At 47.1% G+C, this 24333-nt stretch overlaps 2 protein-coding genes across 2 annotated transcripts in view; one reads left to right on the forward strand and one right to left on the reverse strand.

Annotated features, from left to right (window-relative positions):
- The window catches only part of MKRN1 (makorin ring finger protein 1), a 30641-nt gene extending 26852 nt beyond the window's left edge, over window positions 1-3789 (reverse strand). The window contains exon 1 of the mRNA XM_044989287.1: window positions 3504-3789. Within this exon, the coding sequence (XP_044845222.1) occupies window positions 3504-3649 (146 nt within the window). The 5' untranslated portion in view covers window positions 3650-3789. The remainder of the gene's footprint in view (window positions 1-3503) is intronic.
- A 19729-nt stretch (window positions 3790-23518) lies between these two features.
- LOC123350618 (pseudouridine-metabolizing bifunctional protein C1861.05-like) overlaps window positions 23519-24333 on the forward strand; it is a 50359-nt gene continuing 49544 nt past the window's right edge. The window contains exons 1-2 of the mRNA XM_044989279.1: window positions 23519-23548; window positions 23828-24020. Of these exons, the coding sequence (XP_044845214.1) occupies window positions 23890-24020 (131 nt within the window). The 5' untranslated portion in view covers window positions 23519-23548; window positions 23828-23889. The remainder of the gene's footprint in view (window positions 23549-23827; window positions 24021-24333) is intronic.

Here is a 24333-nt window from a genome sequence, read left to right on the forward strand (position 1 = left end):
ACGCAGAACGGAGATTTCCAATCCTAAATATCAACACCATTTATAATAGCAGGCTGTAGACACTCCAGGCCACTTTCAAATGAGCAAACATCTGAAACACGGTCAGCCAGCTTCCTAGCTAGCTTCTTACAGTAGAACCACAGAATTACAAGCACCAGAGTTACAAACTGACCGGTCAGCCACAAATCTCATTTTGCAACCAGAAGTATGCAATCAGCAGCAACAAAAAAAGCAAGTACTATACGGTACTAAAAAAATAAAGGGAAAGTTTAAAAAAAAAAAAAAGATTTGACATGGTAAGGAAACCATTTCTGCGCTTGTTTCAATTAAATTAAGATGATTAAAAGCAGCCTTTTTCTTCTGCATAGTAAAGTTTCAAAGCTATATCATGTCAATGTTCAGTTGGAAACTTTTGAAAGACCAACCATAGTGCTTTGTTCAGAGTTACGAACATTTCAGAGTGATGAACAACCTCCATTCAGGAGGTGTTTAACTCTGAGGTTCTACTGTATTACTTTCAGGCCTGGTCTACACTAAGAAGGGGGGGTCGAACTAGGGTACGCAAATTCAGCTACGTGAATAGCGTAGCTGAATTCGAAGTACCCTAGTTCGAACTATTCACCCGTCCAGACGCCGCGGGATCGAAGTACGCGGCTCCAAGGTCGACTCCGCCACCGCCGTTTGCAGTGGAGGAGTTCCGGAGTCGACCAGAGCGTGCGGGGAGTTCGAACTATCGCGTCTAGATTAGACGCGATAGTTCGAACTCCGAGAAGTCGAACTCTCCTCGTCGACCCGCGCGGTAAGTGTAGACCTATCCTCAGATAATGGTTTTGAGGGTACATTTGCTCTACTAGAAGAATATACAAGAAAAGAGACAGACAGTATGCGATTCAAAGCTAGAATTTGTTCTTTATACTTCCCTCCCAAGAATAGTTCTCTATTTTACCTCCCCAAGTGGTTTTGGAATATTTTTACTATAGTCTATTAAATGTCCATTTTAATTGCAATTCAGCACAGATTTTGCCCACAAGCTGAGCAGCTCCTTAATTATGCTTCTGTATAACTTGACATTTTTACTTTCTAAACAACTGATTTTATTTAAATGTTTAGATCAAACTCAAGAGGTTTTCTCTTGCTAATTTCTAAAAGTCTGATATCATTACTTAATGTTTTCTAGTAGAGTCAGCGGTTGACTTTCAAGACAGGAAATTATTTGTCGCTGTCAAAATACTCTTCAGTTTTCTCTGGTTTTTTTTTTTTGGGTAATCCCACTTATCACATTTTACTGTCACTTCTTTAACTATATGTCAAATTGTCACACCCTTACTTTAATGAAACAAGTGTTGTATGTTCCACTTAGAATTAGATTTTAAAGTCAGCAAAGCTGAAAAATTAGCTTGTGAAATGAAATACATTTCTCCCCTCTCTCTCTCTCCTCTCAGCATAAGAGTTAGAACTACAACAACATCCACTCATATCAATTCTGATTATCAGAACAAAATATTAAGGATTAAAGATCACAGGAAAATTTTCATAGACCTGCTCATGACTGAACTGTCATCCTGCGTACCTTATTATCAGAAAGTGATTATGAACTCTTCAGGTCAGGAACCTGAAGCATCTTTGTGGTTTGTAAAGCTCTATGTACACTTACAGAACTACTGTTATTAATGGGCAAAACACTCCAAGCTACACTCTCTGATAGCAATTGCAATGTTGCACGTCTTCTAACTTAGAGAATGGGCACACAACTCTTTTAATTGTTGTACAAAGCAACAAGGCATATGGTATTGCAGAATGACATGATCTACCTCTTAATCCAAGAGAGGGATACTTTTTTACCTTTGCAATGTCCAACATATTTATATGCCAAGAAATTAAAAGAATGAGCCCAGATATTAGCTTGAATTTTCATTTTGCTGTGTATATTGTAGTACTTGAATTACTGCAGACTGCAGTATGACCTGATTTTTACCTTAATTATTGTGAATTACCAAAGCAGCAATATTTCATATTTATTTCTACTTGCAAGCATCCCTACAATAGATGGTTCAAAAGCGGCCCATCTTGCCAATCTTGTCGTGTAGAGTTTACGATTTGCAGATTTCTGTACACTGAGAAAGTCTCAGCAGAATGTGTCAAATCTCTGTATTTCTGATGGTCCTGCAGAACTAAAATAAGCTTGAAGGAAGCAAAATTATATAAAAGAATCATACAGTGTGCCAAAGATCGACATAATGTACTGCAAAAGTGAGAAATTTCCCTACTTTTTTGTAGCTTCCTCCTGTGTCATTGTTTATTAAATGTCAAGCTTTGGGCAGGTCAGCCATAAATCCAATATTTTAGTAAATGCTACATTATTTATATCTGGAACTGAGAATGTAATGCTCCCACATTTTACACTTCCTGCATTTATCATCTTTGGATCATCACTGTGGGTCTTCTACATTGTGTTCTGACAGCTATGTGCATCCACCATTGGTGGGACATAATTCCACACAAAGAAACAGTTCCTGCTGTCTAACCAAGAACAGTTGGCTCAACTGTAGTCATTTCTCCATGCAACTACCTGCCTAGACACTTTAAAGAGATCCTCAGAATAGGTCATTCCCACAGTTGAACCAGATAAGCCAGCAGCCAGGAAGAACACCCTGTCAACCCTTCCCCACCCATCTGCTGCAGCAAGTTCCACCTTTCAACATTTTCCATTTGGAAGAAGCTGAAATTAAATGTATCTTACATGAGCTGATATTTTCTGCTTGGGCAATACCTACTTTTTTCCCACCACTCCAACTTGAATGAGATAGGATAAGGTCTGCCTCTGATTTAAAAAACACCCCAAACAAAACCCAAACACACTGGCTAAAATTTTTCATCACATCGAGCCATTTGTATTACTTTGATTTTTGGGTGTCCAATTTGAGATACCTTAAAAGAACCTGATGTTTAGACTGCAAGCGCACCCAACATTTTCTGAAAAAACAGGCCTCTTTAAGAGATCTCCAACTGGACCAGCAAAATCTCTAGTGGCTTTGGCAAATCTGGCTCACTGAGATGTTGGAGGGGAGGGGGGCATTTAAAAAAACAACAAATCTTCCTCCCTCCCTCCCTCCGCCTCAGAGAGCAGATCCGATTCCTCACTCTCGTTTACACGGCGGCGCCCAGAGGGCAAGCAGCTCCAGCTTCTTCACAACAACGTAAGAAGTTTGAACAATTGTACAGCGGCCCGGGCCGGCGCCGGGATGGCTGGGGAGCTGCTGGATTAGAGGCGGAGCCCGGGCTGGCGGGGGCCCCTCTTGGGCACAGTCACGGGGGTGCCAGGCTCCACAGAGACGCTGCCTCCCTAGCCGGACCGCTGCCCGGGGGGCCCGGACAGAGGCGAGGCGGGGGCAGGGATTGGGAAGGAGCCGGCCCGGCTGCAGCCGCCGGGGGACCCAGGCGGGGAAAGGGCAGCAGCCCCGAGGGGTCCCCGGTGCCACTCCGCTCCCCTGGCAGCGCGTTACCTGCAGGTGACCTGCTTGGTCCAGCCGCCGCCTCCTCCCGGCCCCGCTGCAGCCGGCGGCGCGGGGGGCGCGGCTGCGGGGCTGGAGGCCGTGGCCGCTGCTCCCGGTGTTGCCGCTGTTGTTCCCGGAGCCGCAGCCTCCGCCATGACTGTTTATCCCACACAGCGACGGCACCGGAACTTCCGGGAGCGCATCCTTCCGGTCAGGCGGGGGGGACGAGGCGGGAGGGCCTCAGGGGACCCCTGTGGCCCCGCCCCTTTGTTTTGCTGAGGGTGGCGGAGGCGCCGGCGGGCGGGCGTAGGCTCGGGAAGAACATAGCGTGGCACCGCCCACTCGGCAGGACAGCGCTGATTGGTGGATCGGCGCATTAGTCACGCCCACTCAGGAGCGAGACGTGCGAGGCCGGGAGGGGCGTGGTCACGAGCTCGGTGGGCGGGGCGCTTGGAACCATTTGGCCACGCCCTCTCGCCCGTAGAATGAAAGCGGCGGGAACCGGGGAGCGAAAGGGTTCGGCGATCTCCGTAGCCTGCTTCCCCCCGAGCAGCGGGCCGGGGCTTAGCCTGTGGCTCAGGGGGCTGCCTTAGGCAGTGGCCCCAGGGGCAGGGGCCAGGAGCTGCAGGGCAGTTTGAGGCCCAGCACATCATGTTTGCTGCGGCCCCAGCGTAGCTAACACCCCTGGGGGGGGGGTCCCAATGTGTCAGCCCTGTGCATGGTGCTGTACACCACAGTGTGGTGATGCCACATTGTCAGCCACACAGGTGCAGCAGCCAGACAGGGACCTTACTCTATCTGCAGCATCAGGGAAGCCACGGCCTCAATGGGCACAGAATAGGGTGACCAGATGAGAGGGAGAAAATATCAGGACACATTTGGGGGGGGGTCCACCGGTGGGGGTGAGGGGTGAAAGCCGAGTGCTGCCAGCAGAGAGGGGGAAAAAAAAAGCCAAGTGCTGCCAGCAGAGAGAAATTGTGGGACAAACACCTAAATATCAGGACGCCTGGTCACCCTAGCACAGAAGTATCACAATCCTCTCACCCTAGAATTGGGGAGGCACACTGGCCAGCCACTTGGGAAGCCCACACGGATGCTTCCCATGCTGTACCTGTTCTGGGCATAAATAGAGGCCTTCAGGGCTGGCAAGCCAATAAAGCTGTCATAAGCAATAATTCCTGCACACAGTGAAATATTCTTGATCACACACAAAATGTCCACATACACAAGACACAACTGAAATGTTCTCAATCTGTCTCACACACACCTGAAATGCCCACAGCGACAATGGATATCTTCATTTCTTCAGGGTTTATAGACTTGCTCTTCAAGTTAGCTCATGTGATGTACAGGCTTCCTAACCTCTCCCCTCATCTATGCAGATTCAGAAACTTGGGCAAATCTCTTCACAACAGCAAGGTGATTTGCCTAGCATCCCTAGGAACTGAATGGTTCCACTTCAGAACCCTTCTTTGACCTTTTATATTACATAAGTAATTGGATATGTCAAATGTCTGAAATGGCTTAAAAGAAAAAAATAAAAGCTTGAATAGAAGTTCAATAATTTAATGGCATTTGCTATTTTCGGATACATTATTGATATTTTAATCCACAGGCTTTTGTTTTTTTACAGGAGAGGCTGAAATACGAGGGATGCCAATTCCTGTCTGTAATAAATATGTTAAATTTACTGAGCCCATTTACTTTCAAGTTTTATTTTTGAGATGTGCATTGGCAATTCTGTTTCCACAGACATCCATAAGCACATTCATTTAAGACCACAGAAGCAATCTTATAATCTCTGATGGTTTTATAGTGCCCAAATGTATGCTAAGTCCTTCACAGATGATACAAGAAAGCATGGTCCACCTGACAAAGAGTTTACAGTGATGCAACCTAAGAAGTCCGGGTAACAAACCGGAAGGGACAGGGTGAAGAAGGATGCGGGTTCTAACAATACAGTTATGTGGGCACTTTGTTTATATACTTGAAAAGATTTCATAATTTGAAAAAGATGCAGCTGCAAGAGGGAAAATACTTAAATCAGGGAAGCTAAATTCTTTTACCCCAATTATGCTTTGCAAATTAGCCATCCCAGAGAGAATCTGAGTGGCCACTAAGTAAACCTTTCTACCTAATCCATGTCTTAGTATTATTTATTATTTGTATTATCATAGCACACAGAAGCCATAGTCATGGACCACAGCCCTATTGTGCTAGATGCACAGAACAAAAAGACAATCCCTGCCCCCCCAAACTTACAATCTACGTATAAGACAAGAAAAGAGATGGATATAGACAGATCAACGGGGGGAGTACATGAAAACAATGGGACAATATTATTCAGCATGATAAGCAGTACTCTCAGCACACTAGCAGCCAACTTCTATTCAAACTCTTATTTTTTTTCTTTTAAGCCCTTTCCCTAGTGCAGTAATTAGGAACTTGAAGATGTACATCATCCATGTCAGTGTTGCCAACTTTGCAATTTCATTATTAATCTCACAGTAGTTGTTGGTTTACTTAAAAGCCACAGCTCCTGGAGACAAACGAATATTGGAGAAGCTCAGCTTTCATTAACGCCCCACCACCCCAAGTTTCTAGCCCTCACAGCTGTGGTGAAAAGCTCAAACATGTGGTGAGAAGCTCAAACATGTGACCCAAGTGTATCTTAAGGGCTTCAAAAAAAGGGAGGAGGGGAATAAACCCCCCACACGTATTCTTTGGTTTAAGCCTCATGATTTTTTGGCACCTGACCTATGATTTTTTCTTATTTAGGGTTGGCAATACTGTTCATTTAATCTTTCTGTCAAATACCTTGCTCAGGGCCAGGTTGTAGTTACTCTGTGGAGAAGTTCATTTACAATTTGTGCTGAGTTGTCCACCTCTGATTTATACTCCATCTGGCATTGGGAGGGCATCAAATTTAATTTTATTCCCTCAGAACAACAGTGACAGATTAACTGGCCTCTAACCCAGGCTTTCTATTTTAGTCATTTGATGATAATACAGTACCATGCTACTTTATTTTTATCATTTCTTTCATGCAAGCTATATCTCAAAGCGTGTACAGAGTTAAAACAATTCAGTTACAAAGTTACATAGCAATAACAGGAGAAATCAAGAGGTACAGTCAAGGGAGAAAACATGTTGAAATTAGATTTGAAAAGAGGAGAGTTAGTGAGATGGAAAAATGTTCCAGATAGCAGGAGTTGCAGAGGAAAGGCTCTTGCATCAACAGTGGTGAGTTTGTCCACAGGGGAAGAGAACAGTTTAGTGCTGAATGAGCAGAGGAGGATACAAAAAAATATAAAGTCCATTAGGTAATGAACATTTAAAAAAATAAGGTAGCCAATTTTGAGCTGGAGAGGGAAATGAATGTGGAGTGTGTGACAGACCTGGAACTGACTGTAATGATTTATCAATGTTACGTGTTGAGTGGGTTATTGTGATGTCTGCTGTATGCATATATAGAGTCAGTGCCATAGCAGGTTGGTCAGGAAACACAAGTAGGAAGGAGGACAATAGCTAACAGCATCTCAATGAAGTCCCAGGATGATTGACTTTAATTTTGCTACTCCAACACCCCGCTGAGTCACCTGACTGATTTAACCAGGCTCGGAAAACACAGGAGAAAAAAGGACTCATAATGGATTCCAAAGGAGTCCCTGAGGGCATAGAGCTGGGGGGCGGTTGGAGGAAACAGAGACTGTTAGGGAACTTGCTGAGACCCAAACCCCAGAGATTAGAAGTCTGGGTTAAGATAGGCCTACCTACGATTATAGGTAAAATAGTCATGCAAGACATACTTTTAAAAACCGTTTTCTCCTGTTATTGGAGGTCATTGAAAGTTGGAATTTACATTCTGTAGGAAATTCTGCAGAAAGATCCAGTCCGCTTTTGAACCAAAAGTAGAATTTTCAGAATTTCTTGTGGAAGGGAAAGTCTGAAAAAAATCATTTAGAAATGTTAGAAACTTTCCATTTCAAAAGTTTTGAAACAAAATTGAGCCAGGGAGCCCAAGCTCTGAGACTCCTTGCTCAGTTGTGGCTTAAAGGGCTTCTAAGTTCCCAGCTCCCTGGCAGCGTGGACTGATGGGGAGCTGGAAGCCTAGAAGCCCAGTGAGCCATGCCTGAACCAGGAGCCTCAGAACTTGGGAGCTGGGGTTCCCCGGGCTTCCAGATTCTCCAACACAGAAATGGGAACCCGGAAGCTCTGGCATCACAGGGATCCCTGACCTTGGGGCAGCCTGCACAGCAGGGTGCCCTGGAGCTGCACACCTAGACGCCCTTGTGAACTGGAGGGAAACCTATGGACACCTCCATGTGTTTCGTCAGAAGTTAATCAAAACATTTATGTTAGGGCTTTCCATTAATCGCAGTTAACGCACGTGATTAACTCAAAAAATTAATTGAAATTAAGAAAATTAATCACAATTAATCGCAGTTTTAGTCGCACTGTTAAACAATAGAATACAAATTGAAATTTATTAAATATTTTGGATGTTTTTCTACATTTTCATATATATTGTACTCTGTGCTGTAATTGAAATAAAGAAGTGTACAAAAACAAAACAAAGTAAAACTTCAGAGCCTACAAGTCTACTCAGTCCTCCTCCTTGCTCAGCCAATCACTAAAACAAACAAGTTTGTTTACATTTACAGGAGATAATGCTGCCCTTTTCTTAGAATCATAGAAGACTAGGGTTGGAAGAGACCTCAGGAGGTCATCTAGTCCAACTCCCTGCTCAAAGCTGGACCAACCCCAACCAAATCATCCCAGCCAGGGCTTTGTCAAGTGGGACCTAGGTAACCCATTCCAATGCTTCATCACCCTCCTAGTGAAATAGTTTTTCCTAATATCCAACCTAGACCTCCCCCACTGCAACTTGAGACCACTGCTCCTTATTCTGTCATCTGCTCCATCCTCTTTAGAACCCCCTGTAATGAGGCGGTCTTTCAGGGGATACTACTGAGAGTATCAATTCAGGACAAATTGCTTAGGCCTGGTCTACACTAGGAGGTTATGTTGAATTTAGCAGCATTAAATCGAATTAACCCTGCACCCGTCCACACAACGAAGCTATTTAGTTCGACATACAGGTCTCTTTAGTTCGATTTCTGTACTCCTTCCCGACGAGGGGAGTAGCGCTAAATTCGACATGGCCATGTCGAATTAGGCTAGGTGTGGATGGAATTCGACGCTAATAGCTCCGGGAGCTATCCCACAGTGCATCACTCTGTTGACGCTCTGGACAGCAGTCCGAGCTCGGATGCTCTGACCAGCCACACAGGAAATGCCCCGGGAAAATTTGAATTCCTTTTCCTGTCTGGCCAGTTTGAATCTCATTTCCTGTTTGGACATCGTGGCGAGCTCAGCAGCACTGGCAGCGATGCAGAGCTCTCCAGCAGAGGAGTCCATGCAATCTCAGAGTAGAAAGAGGGCCCCAGCATGGACTGACCGGGAAGTCTTGGATCTGATCGCTGTGTGGGGCGATGAGTCTGTGCTTTCGGAGCTGCGTTCCAAAAAACGGAATGCAAAGACCTACGAGAAGGTCTCCAAAGCCATGACAGACAGAGGATACAGCCGGGATACAACGCAGTGCCGCATGAAAATCAAGGACCTGACACAAGGCTACCAAAAGATCAAAGCGGCAAACGGACACTCCGGATCCCAGCCCCAGACATGCCGCTTCTACGAGGCACTGCATTCCATTCTAGGTGCGGCCGCCACCACTACCCCACCACTGACCGTGGACTCTGACGATGGGATAGTGTCGACGGCCGGTTCCTCGGAGATGTTCGCGGACGGGGAAGATGAGGAAGCAGATGAGGAGGATGAGGCAGTCGACAGCGCTTACAACACTGATTTCCCTGACAGCCAGGATCTCTTCATCACCCTCACTGAGATCCCCTACCAACCCTCCCCAGCCGTTAACCTGGACCCTGAATCAGGGGAAGGATCAGTCGGTACGTGCTTTAAACATGTAAACATTTATTTTTAACAGAGCAGGAATATTAACTATGTGAAAAGAAGGTCAATATATATGGGGATAGAACAGAAATCCTCTTGGGAGATCTCCACGAAGCTCTCCTGGAGGTAATCGAAAAGCCTACGCAGGAGGTTCCTGGGGACAGCGGCCTTATTGGGTCCTCCGTGGTAGGACACTTTTCCATGCCAGGCTATCAGCAGGTACTCTGGGAGCACTGCCTTGACGAGCATGGCGGCATAGGCCCCTGGTTTGTGCTGGCTTTCACGCAGCATGCGGTCTCTATCTCTGTCAGTGATCCTCCTCAGGGTGATCTCGCTCAGGGCGTCCTGCTTTGAATTAGGGGAATGTTAGTATTGGGAATGCTTGACTGTTCCTTTACATAACAATAAGCGTCGGTTTACAGCCACGTGGTGGAGGTGGTAGAGGGGCAGCATACAGGGGTCTTTCCTGGGGACAGCCGCGAGGGGGTGGAACAGGGGCAGAGTTCATGCTTTCCGGATTGCCGGCAGCAGGAACTTGCAAACGCTATGACCATTGCTTTGAGCGTGAAAGGAGGGCACTGCTATACATTAAGTTTTAAGCAGCCAAAAGTCTACGGCTTACCATGTGTGCCTGCTCCACGAATTCTGCTGTCCTGCCCCGCTTGTCTGATCTCCAGTGCAAGACCGCAGGCAATGAATGCGAAGGCCAAAAATTCGAACTTGTCCTGAGTGCGCATGAGATAGGTGCTGTGCAAGGTCTTGTTCATAGAGACAGACTAGACTATGTTCATTGTTCGCAAAAATGTATCTTTGTAAGGAATTCACTCCCTTTTTCCCATCACACAGCTGCGATTGTTTCCCGACCTGCCCCGGCATCCCCCTCACAGAGGCTGGCGCAGATTAGGCGGCGAAAGAAAAGGACATGGGACGAGATGTTCTCTGAACTTATGGGCTGCTCCCGAGCCGAGGCGGCATAGCAGACCCAGTGGAGGGAGAACATATCTCAGTACCAGCGCTCACACAACGAACGGGAGGACAGGTGGCGGCAGGAAGACCAGCAGGCGACTCAAACGCTGCTTGGACTAATGAGGGAGCAAACGGACACGCTCTGGCACCTTGTGGATGTTCTGCAGGACTTCAGGCAGGAGGACAGAGCCCCACTGCAGTGTATCTGTAACCGCCCTCCCCCGCCACAAAGTCCCATACCCCCCTCACCCAAAGTAACAAGAAGGAGGGGCGCCAGGGGCCGTGAAAACTGTCACTCCACCCCTGCAGAGTGCTCAATTAACAAAAAGCTCTCATTCCCTAAATTTTGAGAAGTCCTTCCCTTCCTGCCTCACCCAAGCCCCCATCCCAGTTTCATCCCCTAACTGTCTAGGTGATAATAAAAAGACTTTTCTGTTAATTACTGTTTCTGTCATGTTCTTTTAGAGGAGACTGTGTTTCAAGGGGGGAAAGGGGGTTGGTAATTGGACAGGTCAGTCACCTTTACCAGGGTACAGACACGGGGGCAGGTTCAGCAGCAGGTTACACACACAGTGCAGTCACTAGGCACCCTGGTCAGTCTGGGAGGTGGTTTTCATGTTCTGTGTGGGGGGCGGGGTATGTGACTTTGTGGCGGGGGAGGGTGGTTAGAAATCTTATGCAGCGGTCCTTCTCCTGGATGACAGAGCCACGCAGCAGCTGATCTGTAACTGTCCTCCCCCGCCACAAAGTCACATAGCCCCCACACACAGAGTCCCGAGAAGGAGGGGTGGCAGGCTCCATTGAAACAACCAGTCCGCCACCGCGCACTGCTCTAGGAGCAGGAGCCTGTCATTCCTCGAGTTTAGAAGCGGTCTTTGCAGCACTACACACCCTACCCACCACAGTCTGTGTCCCAGTTTTAACCCTTTACCGCGAAATCAGTACTAAAGAAAATGGTGTTAATTAACAAAGTTCCATGTATTTTATTTTTAAACATGTGTTGGAAGGGGGTGAACGGGGTATGTAACTGCACAGGATAGTCAACATTAACTGGGTAAAGAAATGGGGGCAGGTTCAGCTTCTCTGTAAACAAACTTAATAGTCACAGGTTACCCTGCTCACTGAGGAACCTAGCTTTCAAAGCCTCCTGGATGCACAGCACTTCCCGCTGGACTCTTCTAATCGCACGGCTGTCTGGCTGGGCGTAATCAGCAGCCAGGCTATGTGCCTCAACCTCCCATCCCGCCATAAAGGTCTCCCCCTTGCTCTCACAGAGATTGTGGAGCACACAGCAAGCTGCAATAACAATGGGGATATTGGTTTCACTGAGATCAGAGCAAGTCAGTAAACTTCTCCATCTCCCCTTGAGACGTCCGAAAGCACACTCCACCACCATTCTGCACTTGCTCAGCCGGTAGTTGAAGAGTTCTTTGTCACTGTCCAGGGCGCCTGTATAGGGCTTCATGAGCCAGGGCATTAGCAGGTAGGCTGGGTCCCCGAGGATCACTGTAGGCATCTCCACATCCCCAACAGTTATTTTGTGGTCCGGGAAGAAAGTACCTTCCTGCAGGCGTCTAAACAGACCAGAGTTCCTGAAAACATGCGCGTCATGAACCTTGCCCGGCCATCCGACGTTGATGTTGGTAAAACGTCCCCTATGGTCCACCAGTGCTTGCAGCACCATTGAAAAGTAGCCCTTTTGGTTAATATACTGGCTGGCCTGGTGGTCCGGTCCCAGGATAGGGATGTGAGTTCCATCTATAGCCCCACCGCAGTTTGGGAATCCCATCGCGGTGAAGCCATCTATGATGGTCTGAACGTTTCCCAGGGTCACTATCTTTGAGAGCAGTAGCTCAACGATTGCGTTGGCAACTTGCATCACAGCAACCCCTACGGTAGATTTGCCCACGCCAAAGTGGTTCGCTACTGACTGGTAGCTGTCTGGTGTTGCAAGTTTCCAGAGGGCTATGGCCACTCGCTTCTGCACACTCAGGGCTGCTCGCATCCGGGTGTCCTTGCGCTTCAGGGCAGGGGCCAGCAAGTCACACAGTTCAAGGAAAGTGCCCTTACGCATGCGAAAGTTTCGCAGCCACTGTGATTCATCCCAGACCTGCAGCACTATGCGGTCCCACCAGTCCGTGCTTGTTTCCCGGGCCCAGAATCGCCGTTCCACAGCATGAACATGACCCATTGCCACCATGATGTCCACGGCGCGGGGTCCTGTGCTTTGTGAGAGGTTTGTGCCACTCTCACACTTGATGTCCTCACCGCGCTGCCGGAGCCTCCTCGCCCGATTTCTCAGCATCTGACTGTGAAAAAGGTGGACGATAAGGTGCGAGGAGTTGACAACGGCCATAACTGCAGCGATGATCGCAGCGGGCTCCACTCTCGCAGTGCTGTGGCGTCCGCGCTGTCACTGACCAGAAAAGTGCGCGAACAGATTTCCCGCCGGTGCTTTCATGGAGGGAGGGCGGGAGTGACGGTTGAATGACGACAGTCGACACATTTTTTCCCCCAGCAGGCATTGGGGGCTCGACCCAGAATTCCAATGGGCAGCGGGGACTGCGGGAACTGTGGGATAGCTGCCCACAGTGCACCGCTTCCAATGTCGATGCTTGCCCCGTTAGTGTGGACTCACAAAGTCGAATTGCTGTCCTTAGTGTGGATACACACGTTCGACTTTGTAAGGTCGGTTTCACAAATTCGAGCTAAGTAAAATCGAACTACTCTAGTAGTGTAGACATACCCTTAGAGCAGGGCAGTTACAGCCCAAAGCTGGAGTTCCTTTACTATTAAGGCATGCCAAACGAGCCAAACAAAGAGGACTTCGGTTTTACCCCACTGGCTAACCAGAAGTCATACAAGCAATTCCCTCAGATACTCCTGTTCCCTTTATCACCACCAGCACTGCTCCTTATGGGGATGAATGGTTATGAAAACCAATACCCAAGTAAAAGATAAAAGGATCTCCCGATCCCAAAGGACCAAGCCCCAGACCAATATACAAGTCAGATCTTACCCATAAATCACGCTTATGCCAATCCTTTAAAATCTAAAATCTAAAGGTTTGTTCAAAAAAAGAAATATAGATGAGAGCTAATATTGGTCAAAGTAATCAATTACATACAGCAATGGCAAAGTTCTCAGTTCAGGTTTGTAGCAGTGATGGAATAAACTGCAGCACAAATCCACAGCTTGGATGGGTCATTCAGTCCTTTGTTCAGAGCTTCAGTGTAGCAAAGTTCCTCCAGAGGTAAGAAGTAGGATTGAAGACAAAATGGAGATGATACAGCTGCTTTTTATAGTCCTTTTGCCATGTGGCTTGTGCTTCTTTTGTTCCAAACAAAAGCTACCCAGCACATGGCATGGAAAAACTTTAGAGTTCTGTCCATAGGCATGTCCCTGCATGCCTTGCTGAGTCACAAGGTGTATCTGTCCTCTCTCAATGGGTCAGTTGTATAGCTGATGGTCCTTAATGGGCCATCAAGCAGGCTAGGCAGTGCTGATGCCAAATTGTCTGGGGTGTCACCCAGAAGCATAGCACAAGTTTGAAATACAGACAGTATAGAGCCAATACTTATAACTTTAAATGCAAAAATGATACATGCATAGAGATAGCATAATCATAACCAGCAAATCATAACCTTTTCATAGACACCTTACTTGACCTCTTTTGTACAAGATTTGGTGCAACTATATGACTTTGGTTGCAACAACGATCTATATGTTCACAGTTCATGTCAATAACGTCACACCCACCCTACAGGTAGTTGAAGGCTGCTATCAAATCTCCACTCACTTGTCTCTTCTGGAGACTAAATAAGCCCAGTTCCCTCAGCCTCTCCTCATAAGTCATGTGCCCCAGGCCCCTAATCATTTTTGTAGCCCTCCACTGGACTCTCCAATTTGTCCACATCCTTTCTGTAGTGGGGGGCCCAAAACTGGACATAATATTCCAGATGTGGCCTCACCAGTGCCAAATAGAGGGCAATAATCACTTCCCTCGATCTACTGGCAACGCTCCTACTTTTGTAGCCAGCATTGCAAGATATTTACGTGCCAGATATGCTAAACATTCGTTTGCCCCTTTGTGCTTCAGCCTCCATTCTAGAGGTCATGCTTCCATGCTGATGACGCTCGTTAAAAAAATTATGTGTTAATTAAATTTGTGACTGAACTCCTTGGGGGAGAATTGTATGTCCCCTGCACTGTTTTATCTGCATTCTGTCATATATTTCATGTTATAGTAGTCTCGGATGATGACCCAGCACATGTGGTTCATTTTAGGAACACTTTCACTGCAGATTTGACAGAATGCAAAGAAGGTACCAATGTAAGATTTCTAAAGATAGCTACAGCACTTGACACAAGTTTTAAGAATCTCAAGTGCCTTCCAAAATCTGAGAGGGACAAGGTGTGGAGTTTGCTTTCAGAAGTCTTAAAAGAGTAACACTCCAATGCAGAAACTACAGAAACAGCAAAACCATCAAAAAAGAAAATCAGCCTTCTGCTGGTGGCATCTGACTCAGATAATAAAAATGAACATGCGTCGGTGCACAGTGCTTTGGATTGTTATAGAGCAGAACCTGTCATCATCATGGACGCACGTACCCTGGAATGGAGGTTGAAACATGAAGGGACATATGAATCTTTAGCACATCTGGCATGTAAATATCTTGCAATGGCAGCTACAACAGTGCCATGAGAATGCCTGTTCTCACTTTCAAGTGACACTGTAAACAAGAAGTAGGCAGCATTATCTCCTAAAATGTAAACAAACTTGTTTGTCTGAGCAAGACAAGAAGTAGGACTGAGTGGACTTTCAGACTCTAAAATTTTTACATTGTTTTATTTTTGCATGCAGTTTATTTTGTACATAATTCTACATTTGTAAGTTCAACTTTCATGATAAAGAGATTGTACTACAGTAGTTGTATTAGGTGAATTGCAAAATACTATTTTTTTTGGTTTTTTTACAGTGCAAATACTTGTAATCAAAAATAAATATTAAGTAAGCGCTGTGTACTTTGTATTCTGTGTTGTAACTGAAATCAATATATTTGAAAATGTAGAAAACATCCAAAAATATTTAAGTAAATGGTATTCTATTATTGTTTAAAAGTGTGATTAATCACGCAATTAATTGTGATTAATTATTTTAATCACTTAACAGCCCTAATTTCTGTGAAACATTTTGGTTTCAATGAATTGTCATTTTGCAATGAAAACCTCAGAAAATTCCCAACCAGTTCTAGCTGCAAACTCCTTTTCCTTAGGGCTTTGGGAAACAACTTACTTCAGTTTAGAGTCTGAGCTGCTGGCTCCCAACTGACAGTCAGTTTTCCTCTCTTTGACTGACTCCAGCTGTCACAGTCTTTTAGACTCCCCACCCCACTCCTGCCCCTGTCTCTGGTCCTTCTGACATTACTCACTGTATTCCCCATCCCAGAAGCTTCTGTTCTCTCTAGAATATTGCTGCCAGTCTGCCTCTTATATGAGGGAGTATTCAGTATCAAAGTCATTTATTCTCTTTCACTGATTATGAAGCCTAACGGATTTAAATTGAACTGAGGGAAGAACTGGTCTTGGAGTATTGTTCACAAAAGTTCATATGTTCGTTATGGCAAACCTAAAATATATACTCCAGATATCTGAGGTGTAAGGTTACAAGAAGTGTAAGGTTACCAGCACATGACCAGGGTAGTACAGTGACACCTGTGCTCTACATGGCTAAGTTGCAGATCTGAGCTGCAATCCTGACACCCACAGAGAGAATGGTTTTCATTTGGTTTGGGGAGAAAAATAACAGAAGAAAACATACATGGAAGGCTGCATTTTCTTCTGAACTGTTACACTTGGATTTCCTGATATGGTGAACTGCATGCTGAGGTCACATTGAAGGAGAACAGCCTTGGCTAAAGTGTCAATTTACTAGAACAGGGGTCAACAACTGGTTATGCAGCTTGATTACCAAATTGATTTGTATGGTAGCCTGCAAAGATTTAGGCTGTGACACTCTGAGTACCTTTCCCAGACCTGAAGAAGAACTTTGTGTAAGCTTGAACGCGTGTCTGTTTCACCAATAAAAGTTGGTCCAATAAAAGATAATACCTCCACCTGGTGTCTCTAAAAAATAAAATGATAGCCCAGCTAAGTTTCTACAGTACTGTAGTGTTTCCAAGAAGACATTCCTAAAAGTAAAATAAAGCATATGAACTATGTATACTCTCCACAAAAGATTACATTAATTCAAGAAATATGCAATGCCCACTTACTGTATTTGTGGGCACATCCTATCTTTCTCTGCAGTTAAATTTCCTTGCAGTGTGTACAAGTCAGAATTGGATCATGTATATATTTTTGCATGCTTTGCATGCAGTTTTCTTGAGGTGTTTTATTGAAACAGTGGAGGCAGGGGCGGCTGCAGGCCCCAGCACGCCAAGTGCGTGCTTGGGGCAGCATGCCGCGGGGGGGCGCTCTGCCGGTCGCCGGGAGGGCAGCAGGCAGGGTGCCTTCGGCGGCATGCCTGCGGAGGGTCCGCTGGTCCCGCGGCTTCGGTGGACCTCCCGCAGGCGTGCCTGCAGAGGGTCCACTGGTCCCGCGCACCAGAGCCGCAGGACCGGCGAGCGGCAGCGCCCCCCCCCCGCAGCATGACGCCGTGCTTGGGGCGGCGAAATGTTTAGAGCCGCCCCTGAGTGGAGGGAGAAGGAAACACTACTGCTATCATTAGCAAAATTGTAGAAAGCTCAATTTGGAAAGGTTAACTGCAAGGCATAAATGTTACTTTCCAAATTAATCTTCTAGGATTTACTGATTATGGGGTTTCAGTGGAATCAGTTACATATTACTGATTACTCTGGTATAGAAATAATAGGCTACTGATTACTTTAGTTACTTTTGTGTTATGCATGGAAGTTGCACAGAAAGACTGTGGCTGTACTGGATCCCATGAGATCATAATTCATGCCAGATAAAAGGATTGCCAACAAAAGTAATGGATAGTAACATGTGTTTAACCCTAGGCTGCAGACTAGCATCCCCTTTGGAAAAAAAGTACACAGAAGAAAAAGATGGGTCCAGTGATAAGGCAGCTTGTGTAGAACCTCCTCCAGCCTAAGAGCTTGGGATTGGATCAATGATCATAGGGGACTCTGGTAAGGTCCTTTTGATGGTCACTAATAAGAGGAACCTGTGATATACATGAATAAGGTTGACTTAGAGTGACTCGTTGTGCTCAGGAAGGTACCATAGGGCAGAATTTGTGTGGGTGACTCTGTATATTTGTATCCTCCCAAAGGTTTCGATTTTGTTTGTTTGCTTGTTTTGTAAAGTGGAACTTTAACTTGGAATTTAAAATAGATTTAAATTTAGATTGGAATTTCCAGACTAAAATTCATGGTGTTTGAGAAACTATAATGTCCCCTTAAAGGATGACTTCTCTTTCGCACACTTTGTTTGTGACTGCACTTGTTTTATCATATCCATATATAGGCCCTGATCCTTCACTGAGCACTACATGGGTGGACCCCTCTGCCTGTACAGAGCCCAGTTGATTTCAGTGGGGATCCATGCACGCGCTCACCCATACAGAGCTCAGGATAGGATCAGGACCTAAGGCCTGGTCCACACTAGGACTTTAATTCGAATTTAGCAGCGTTAATTCGAATTAACCGTGCACCCGTCCACACCAGGAAGCCATTTAATTCGACCTAGAGGGCTCTTTAGTTCGAATTCGGTACTCCACCCCGACGAGGGGAGTAGCGCTAAATTCGACATGGCTATGTCGAATTAGGCTAGGTGTGGATGCAAACCGAACTTACTAGCTCCGGGAGCTATCCCACACTGCACCACTCTGTTGACGCTCTGGACGCCAGTCGGAGCTTGGATGCTCTGACCAGCCATACAGGAAAAGCACCGGGAAAATTTGAATTCCTTTTCCTGTCTGGCCATTTTGAATCTCATTTCCTGTGTGGACATCGTGGCGAGCTCAGCAGCACTGGCAGCGATGCAGAGCTCTCCAGCAGAGGAGTCCATGCAATCTCAGAGTAGAAAGAGGGCCCCAGCATGGACTGACCGGGAAGTCTTGAATCTGATCACTGTGTGGGGCGATGAGTCTGTGCTTTCGGAGCTGCGCTCCAAAAAACGGAATGCAAAGACCTACGAGAAGGTCTCCAAAGCCATGGCACTCAGAGGATATAGCCGGGATGCAACGCAGTGCCGCGTGAAAATCAAGGACCTGAGACAAGGCTACCAAAAAATCAAAGCAGCAAACGGACGCTCCGGAGCCCAGCCCCAGACATGCCGCTTCTACGAGGCACTGCATGCCATTCTCGGTGGGTCTGCCACCACTGCCCCACCAGTGACCGTGGACTCTGAGGATGGGATAGTGTCGAGGGGCAGTTTCTCGGCGATGTTCGCCGATGGGGAAGATGAGGAAGGGTTTGTGGAGGACGAGGCAGGCGACAGCGGTTACAATACTGCTTTCCCCGACAGCCAGGATCTCTTCATCACCCTCACAGAGATCCCCTACCAACCCTCCCCGGCCGTTAACCCGGACTCCGAATCAGGGGAAGGATCAGTCGGTAAGTGCTATAAACATGTTAACATTTATTTTTTAACAAAACAGGAATAAAAACTATATAAAAAGAAGGTCAATGCATATAGGGATCGAACAAAAATCCTCTTGGGACAGTTCAGCGAAGCTCTCTGAGAGGTACTCGAAAAGCCTCCGCAGGAGGTTCCTGGGGAGAGGTGCCTTGTTGGGTGCTCCGTGGAAGCACACTCTTCCGCGCCAGGCCATCCTGAGGTATAATGGGAGCATCGCCTCGACCAGCATGGCAGCATAGGGCCCTGGTCTGTGCAGGGATTCACGCAGCATGCGCTCTCTGTTTCTCCTGGAGACCCGCCTCAGGGTGATCTCGCTCGGCGACTGCTGCATCTAATTAGGGGAATTACTTTAATATTACTATTGTGAATGCTTGACTTTTCCTTTGCATAACAATGACCGTCGTTTAACAGCCACGTGTTGTAGGCTGCAGAGGAAAAGCATACAGGGATCTTTCCTGGGGACAGCCGCGAGGGGCTGGAACAGAGTCAGACTTTATGCTTTCCAGATTGCCTGCAGCAGGAGGGCACTGCTATCCATTAACTGTTAAGCAGCCTAAAGTTTACTGCTTACCAGGCCTGGCTGCTACACGGATTCTGCTGTCCTGCCCCGCTTGTCCGATCTCCAGTGCAAGACCCCAGGCAATGAAAGCGAATGCCGAAAATTCGAACTTGTCCTGAGAGCACATGAGATTAGGTGCCCTGTATGGTCTTGTTCACAGAAACTGAGTAGACTGTGTTCAGTGTTCGCAAACATGTATCTTTGGAAGGAAATCACTTCCTTTTTCCCATCACACAGCTGCGGCTCTTTCCCGAACTGCCCCGGCATCCCCCTCACAGAGGCTGGCGCAGATTAGGCGGCGAAAGAAAAAGACTCGGGACGAGATGTTCGCTGAACTGATGGCCTGCTCCAGAGCCGAGGCGGCCCAGCAGAGCCAGTGGAGGGAGACCCTCTCTCAGCAGCAGCACTCACACAGCGAACGGGAGGACAGGTGGCGGCAGGAAGACCAGCAGGCGACTCAAACGCTGCTTGGACTAATGAGGGAGCAAACGGACACGCTCCGGCGCCTTGTGGATGTTCTGCAGGACCGCAGGCAGGAGCAGAGAGCCCCCCTGAACTGTATCTGCAACCGCCCTCCCCCGCCACAAAGTCCTGTCCCCCCCTCACCCAAAATCACAAGAAGGAGGGGCGCTAGGGGCTGTGAAAACTGTCACTCCACCCCAGCAGAGCGCTCATGTACCAAACAGCTCTCATTCCCTAAAGTTTGAGAATTGCTTGCCTTCCTGGCTCACCCGATCCCAAATCCCAGTTTCATCCCCCAACTGTGTAGTTGAGTATTAAAAATAGTTTGCTGTTCATTACTGTTTCCGTCATGTTTCTTTGCAGAAGACTTTGTGTGAAGGGGGGGGAGGGGTTTGTTAATTGCATAGGACAGCCACCATTAACAGGGTACAGACATGGGGGCAGGATCAACAGCAGGTCACACACAGAGTGCAGTCACTAGGCACCCGGGTCACTCTGCGAGGTGTCTGCTGCCCCAGGTCAGTCTGGGAGGTGTATGTTGCCCCAGGGTCCGAGTGCCTGGCATCCACAAATGGCAAGGCAGGCTGCCCTTACCATGCCCTTCCACCCTAGCTATGAACCTCTCCGATGCCCTGAGCCCCAGCCAGAGCCATCATCCCCCCACACCTACTCACCCTTCCCACACACCCCTCACCCCTTCCTGCAAACCCACCCCTTCCTGCAAACCCTCCGGTAACCGTCCTCCCCCCAGAGACCGCTGTAGGAGCAGGAGCCTGTCAGTCCTCGAGTGTAGAAGCGGTCTGTACATCACTGCACACCGTACCCACCACAGTCTGCGTCCCTGTTGGAACCCTTGAACGAGAATTCGTTAGTAAAGAAAACTTTGTTAATTAAAAATGTTCCAATAACTTTATTTTTAAACGTCTGTTGGAAGGGGGGAAACCTGGTGAACGGGGTATGTAACCACTGAAAAAAGTTAATAGTAACTGAAACAGCGGCAGGTTCAGATTCTCTGTAAAGAGACTGGACAGTCATAGGTTACCCTGCTCTCTGAAGACCCTAGCTTTCAAAGCCTCCCGGATGCACAGCGCTTCCCGCTGGGCTCTTCTAATCGCACGGGTGTCTGGCTGAGCGTAATCAGCAGCCATGCGATTTGCCTCAACCTCTCATCCCGCCATAAAGGTCTCCCCCTTGCTCTCTCAGAGATTGTGGAGCACACAGCAAGCTGCAATAACAATGGGGATATTGGTTTCGCTGAGATCCAAGCGAGTGAGTAAGCTCCTCCATCTCCCCTTGAGACGTCCGAAAGCACACTCCACCACCATTCTGCACTTGCTCAGCTGGTAGTTGAAGAGCTCCTTGTCACTGTCCAGGGCGCCTGTATAGGGCTTCATGAGCCAGGGCATTAGCGGGTAGGCTGGGTCCCCGAGGATCACTGTAGGCATCTCCACATCCCCAACACTTACTTTGTGGTCCGGGAAGAAACTACCTTCCTGCAGGCGTCTAAACAGACCAGAGTTCCTGAACACACGCGCGTCATGAACCTTGCCCGGCCACCCGAAGTAGATGTTGGTAAAACGTCCCCTATGGTCCACCAGTGCTTGCAGCACCATTGAAAAGTAGCCCTTTCGGTTAATATACTGGCTGGCCTGGTGGGCCGGTCCCAGGATAGGGATGTGAGTGCCATCTATAGCCCCACTGCAGTTTGGGAATCCCATCGCGGCGAAGCCATCTATGACGACCTGGACGTTTCCCAGGGTCACCACCTTTGAGAGCAGTAGGTCAACAATTGCGTGGGCTACTTGCATCACAGCAACCCCCACGGTAGATTTGCCCACGCCAAAGTGGTTCGCTACTGACCGGTAGCTGTCTGGCGTTGCAAGTTTCCAGAGGGCTATGGCCACTCGCTTCTGCACACTCAGGGCTGCTCGCATCCGGGTGTCCTGGCGCTTCAGGGCAGGGGCCAGCAAGTCACACAGTTCAAGGAAAGTGCCCTTACGCATCCTGAAGTTTCACAGCCACTGTGATTCATCCCAGACCTGCAGCACTATGCAGTCCCACCAGTCCGTGCTTGTTTCCCGGGCCCAGAATCGCCGTCCCATAGCATGAACGTGACTCATTGCCACCATAATCTCCACGGCGCGGCGTACCGTGCTTTGTGAGAGGTCTGTGCCACTCTCACACTTCACGTCCTCACCGCGCTGCCGGAGCCTCCTCGCCCGATTTCTCAGCAGCTGACTGTGGAAGAGGTGTTCGATAAGGTGCGAGGAGTTGACAATGGCCATAAGTGCAGCGATGATCGCAGCGGGCTCCATGCTCGCAGTGCTGTGGCGTCCGCGCTGTCACTGACCAGAAAAGTGCGCGAACAGAATTCCCGCCGGCGCTTTTAAGGAGAGAGGGCGGGAGTGACGGTTGAATGACGACAGTTACCCAAAACCACCCTCGACACATTTTTCCCCCAGAAGGCATTGGGGGCTCTACCCAGCATTCCAAAGGGAAGCGGGGACTGCGGGAACTGTGGGATAGCTGCCCAGAATGCACCGCTTCCAATGTCGACGCTTGCCCCGTTAGTGTGGACTCACAAAGTCGAATTAGTGTCCTTAGTGTGGATACACAAATTCGAATTCATCAGGTCGAATCCACAAATTCGACCTAAGTTAAATCGAACTACTCTTGTAGTGTAGACATACCCTTAGATTGTGAGATATGTGTGGCAAACTAATTCCTAGTGTAAGTGGATGCAACTCCACTTGAAATGAATGGGAGCTAGGCCTGATTATGACAGGATTTTAAATTTCCACTGAATTTTAAAGTTTTCAGCATCTTCTGAGCGGATTTAAACAATCTTTTAACACAAAAACCAACATTAAATGGATGAACTATCAGTCTGAAAATGCAACAGGTGGCCAGTGACACTGGGACTAACATTAACTATGTCTTTTGTCTTTAGCAAGACAAAGGAGATGGAAGAAAAAAAAAATCTGCACCTTCAGTGTCAGAATGGATTAAGGGAAGAAAGGATGCATAAAAAGACATATTTCTGATCAACTCAGAGGTCACCTGGAGACATTTGTAAAAGTTATGAGATCCACCTTAAATTTGATATAATCTCTTGAAAATATGACATATTGTTTATTTTAATTGTTTAGTTCTTTCTAGAGGTTTTTATTTGATTCATCTAAGCAACCACTGTGTTTTAGATAGCTACATGTAAGCTTTATTTTGGGAAAGGGTATAAAGACCATTTCAATTCTAGTTCCAAGTCTGAATCCAGCTCAGATCTGTAGTGTCTGAAAGTAATTACAGTTTGAGAGCTATCCAGTGGCTTTTGTGAAATGAGCTTGTGTTCTCTGTAAATGTCCCAGGGGACAGGTATCCACGTCAGAAAAAGTATAACCAAACCTGGCACTAACTCCAGTGGCATTCCTTGCGGAGCATCCAAGGACTGAATGGGCATTTAGAGTGAACTACCTGCTCTCCTCCAAAGGTGGGTTTAACACCTCCCATGTTGGTAGGGCTGTAAAGGAAGCGTGTATTGCTACTTTCTGTACTGTCTGTGGATACATAAGTAGAACTTAAATCTCCAGGGCGCTCTCTTTAGTGGCTTTCACCAGCACTAAGTTCATGTTTAAATCCTAGTACAAAGAACAAAGGAACATGAAAAGTGAAAAAAAAAGTGATGTGAAAAGAGGGGAAAATATTTGGCACCGACTTAGCAAAAGGAATCCCCATTCAATTGTGAAATCCTCTCCTATCCCCTATGCAGGGACCAGTTCCAGAGCCGCAGCTGCTTAGGCTGTTACTAGATAGACTATCTCAGCGTGGATCATGTGTCTGGAATGCGGAACAGCTCAAGCCAATTCTGCTGCAAGCCCCACTAGTCCCACCTCCCTGCAGAGCTGCTTGAGTGACAATTTAGTGCAGACAACAGCCCATGTATGTCAGACAGAAACCCAGAGGTAAGAGACTGACAATATAGCAGTCCGCCACTTAATGAAATCAAATGCTGATGGTGCATAACAAAGGGCTTCTGGCTGGGAGGGTTTGGGGGAGGGTTACTGGGGGAAAAGCTAGTTTAAACTAGAACTGTGTGAAACTTTTGTAATGAAACTTCATATCTTTTCTTATAAACCAAAAGTTCAGGCAGGGTTTGCTAAAATGTCTGCCAAGTTCAAAAATCTCTCAGTAAACCTAGTCTGAATATTAAGTGAATGTTGGCTGAATAGTTTCTAGTAAACCTGAGGTAATGTAGGGTTTTGGGTGGAAACAAGT

The sequence above is a fragment of the Mauremys mutica genome, chromosome 1 (assembly GCF_020497125.1).
Source record: "Mauremys mutica isolate MM-2020 ecotype Southern chromosome 1, ASM2049712v1, whole genome shotgun sequence".
NCBI classification, from domain to species: domain Eukaryota; kingdom Metazoa; phylum Chordata; order Testudines; family Geoemydidae; genus Mauremys; species Mauremys mutica.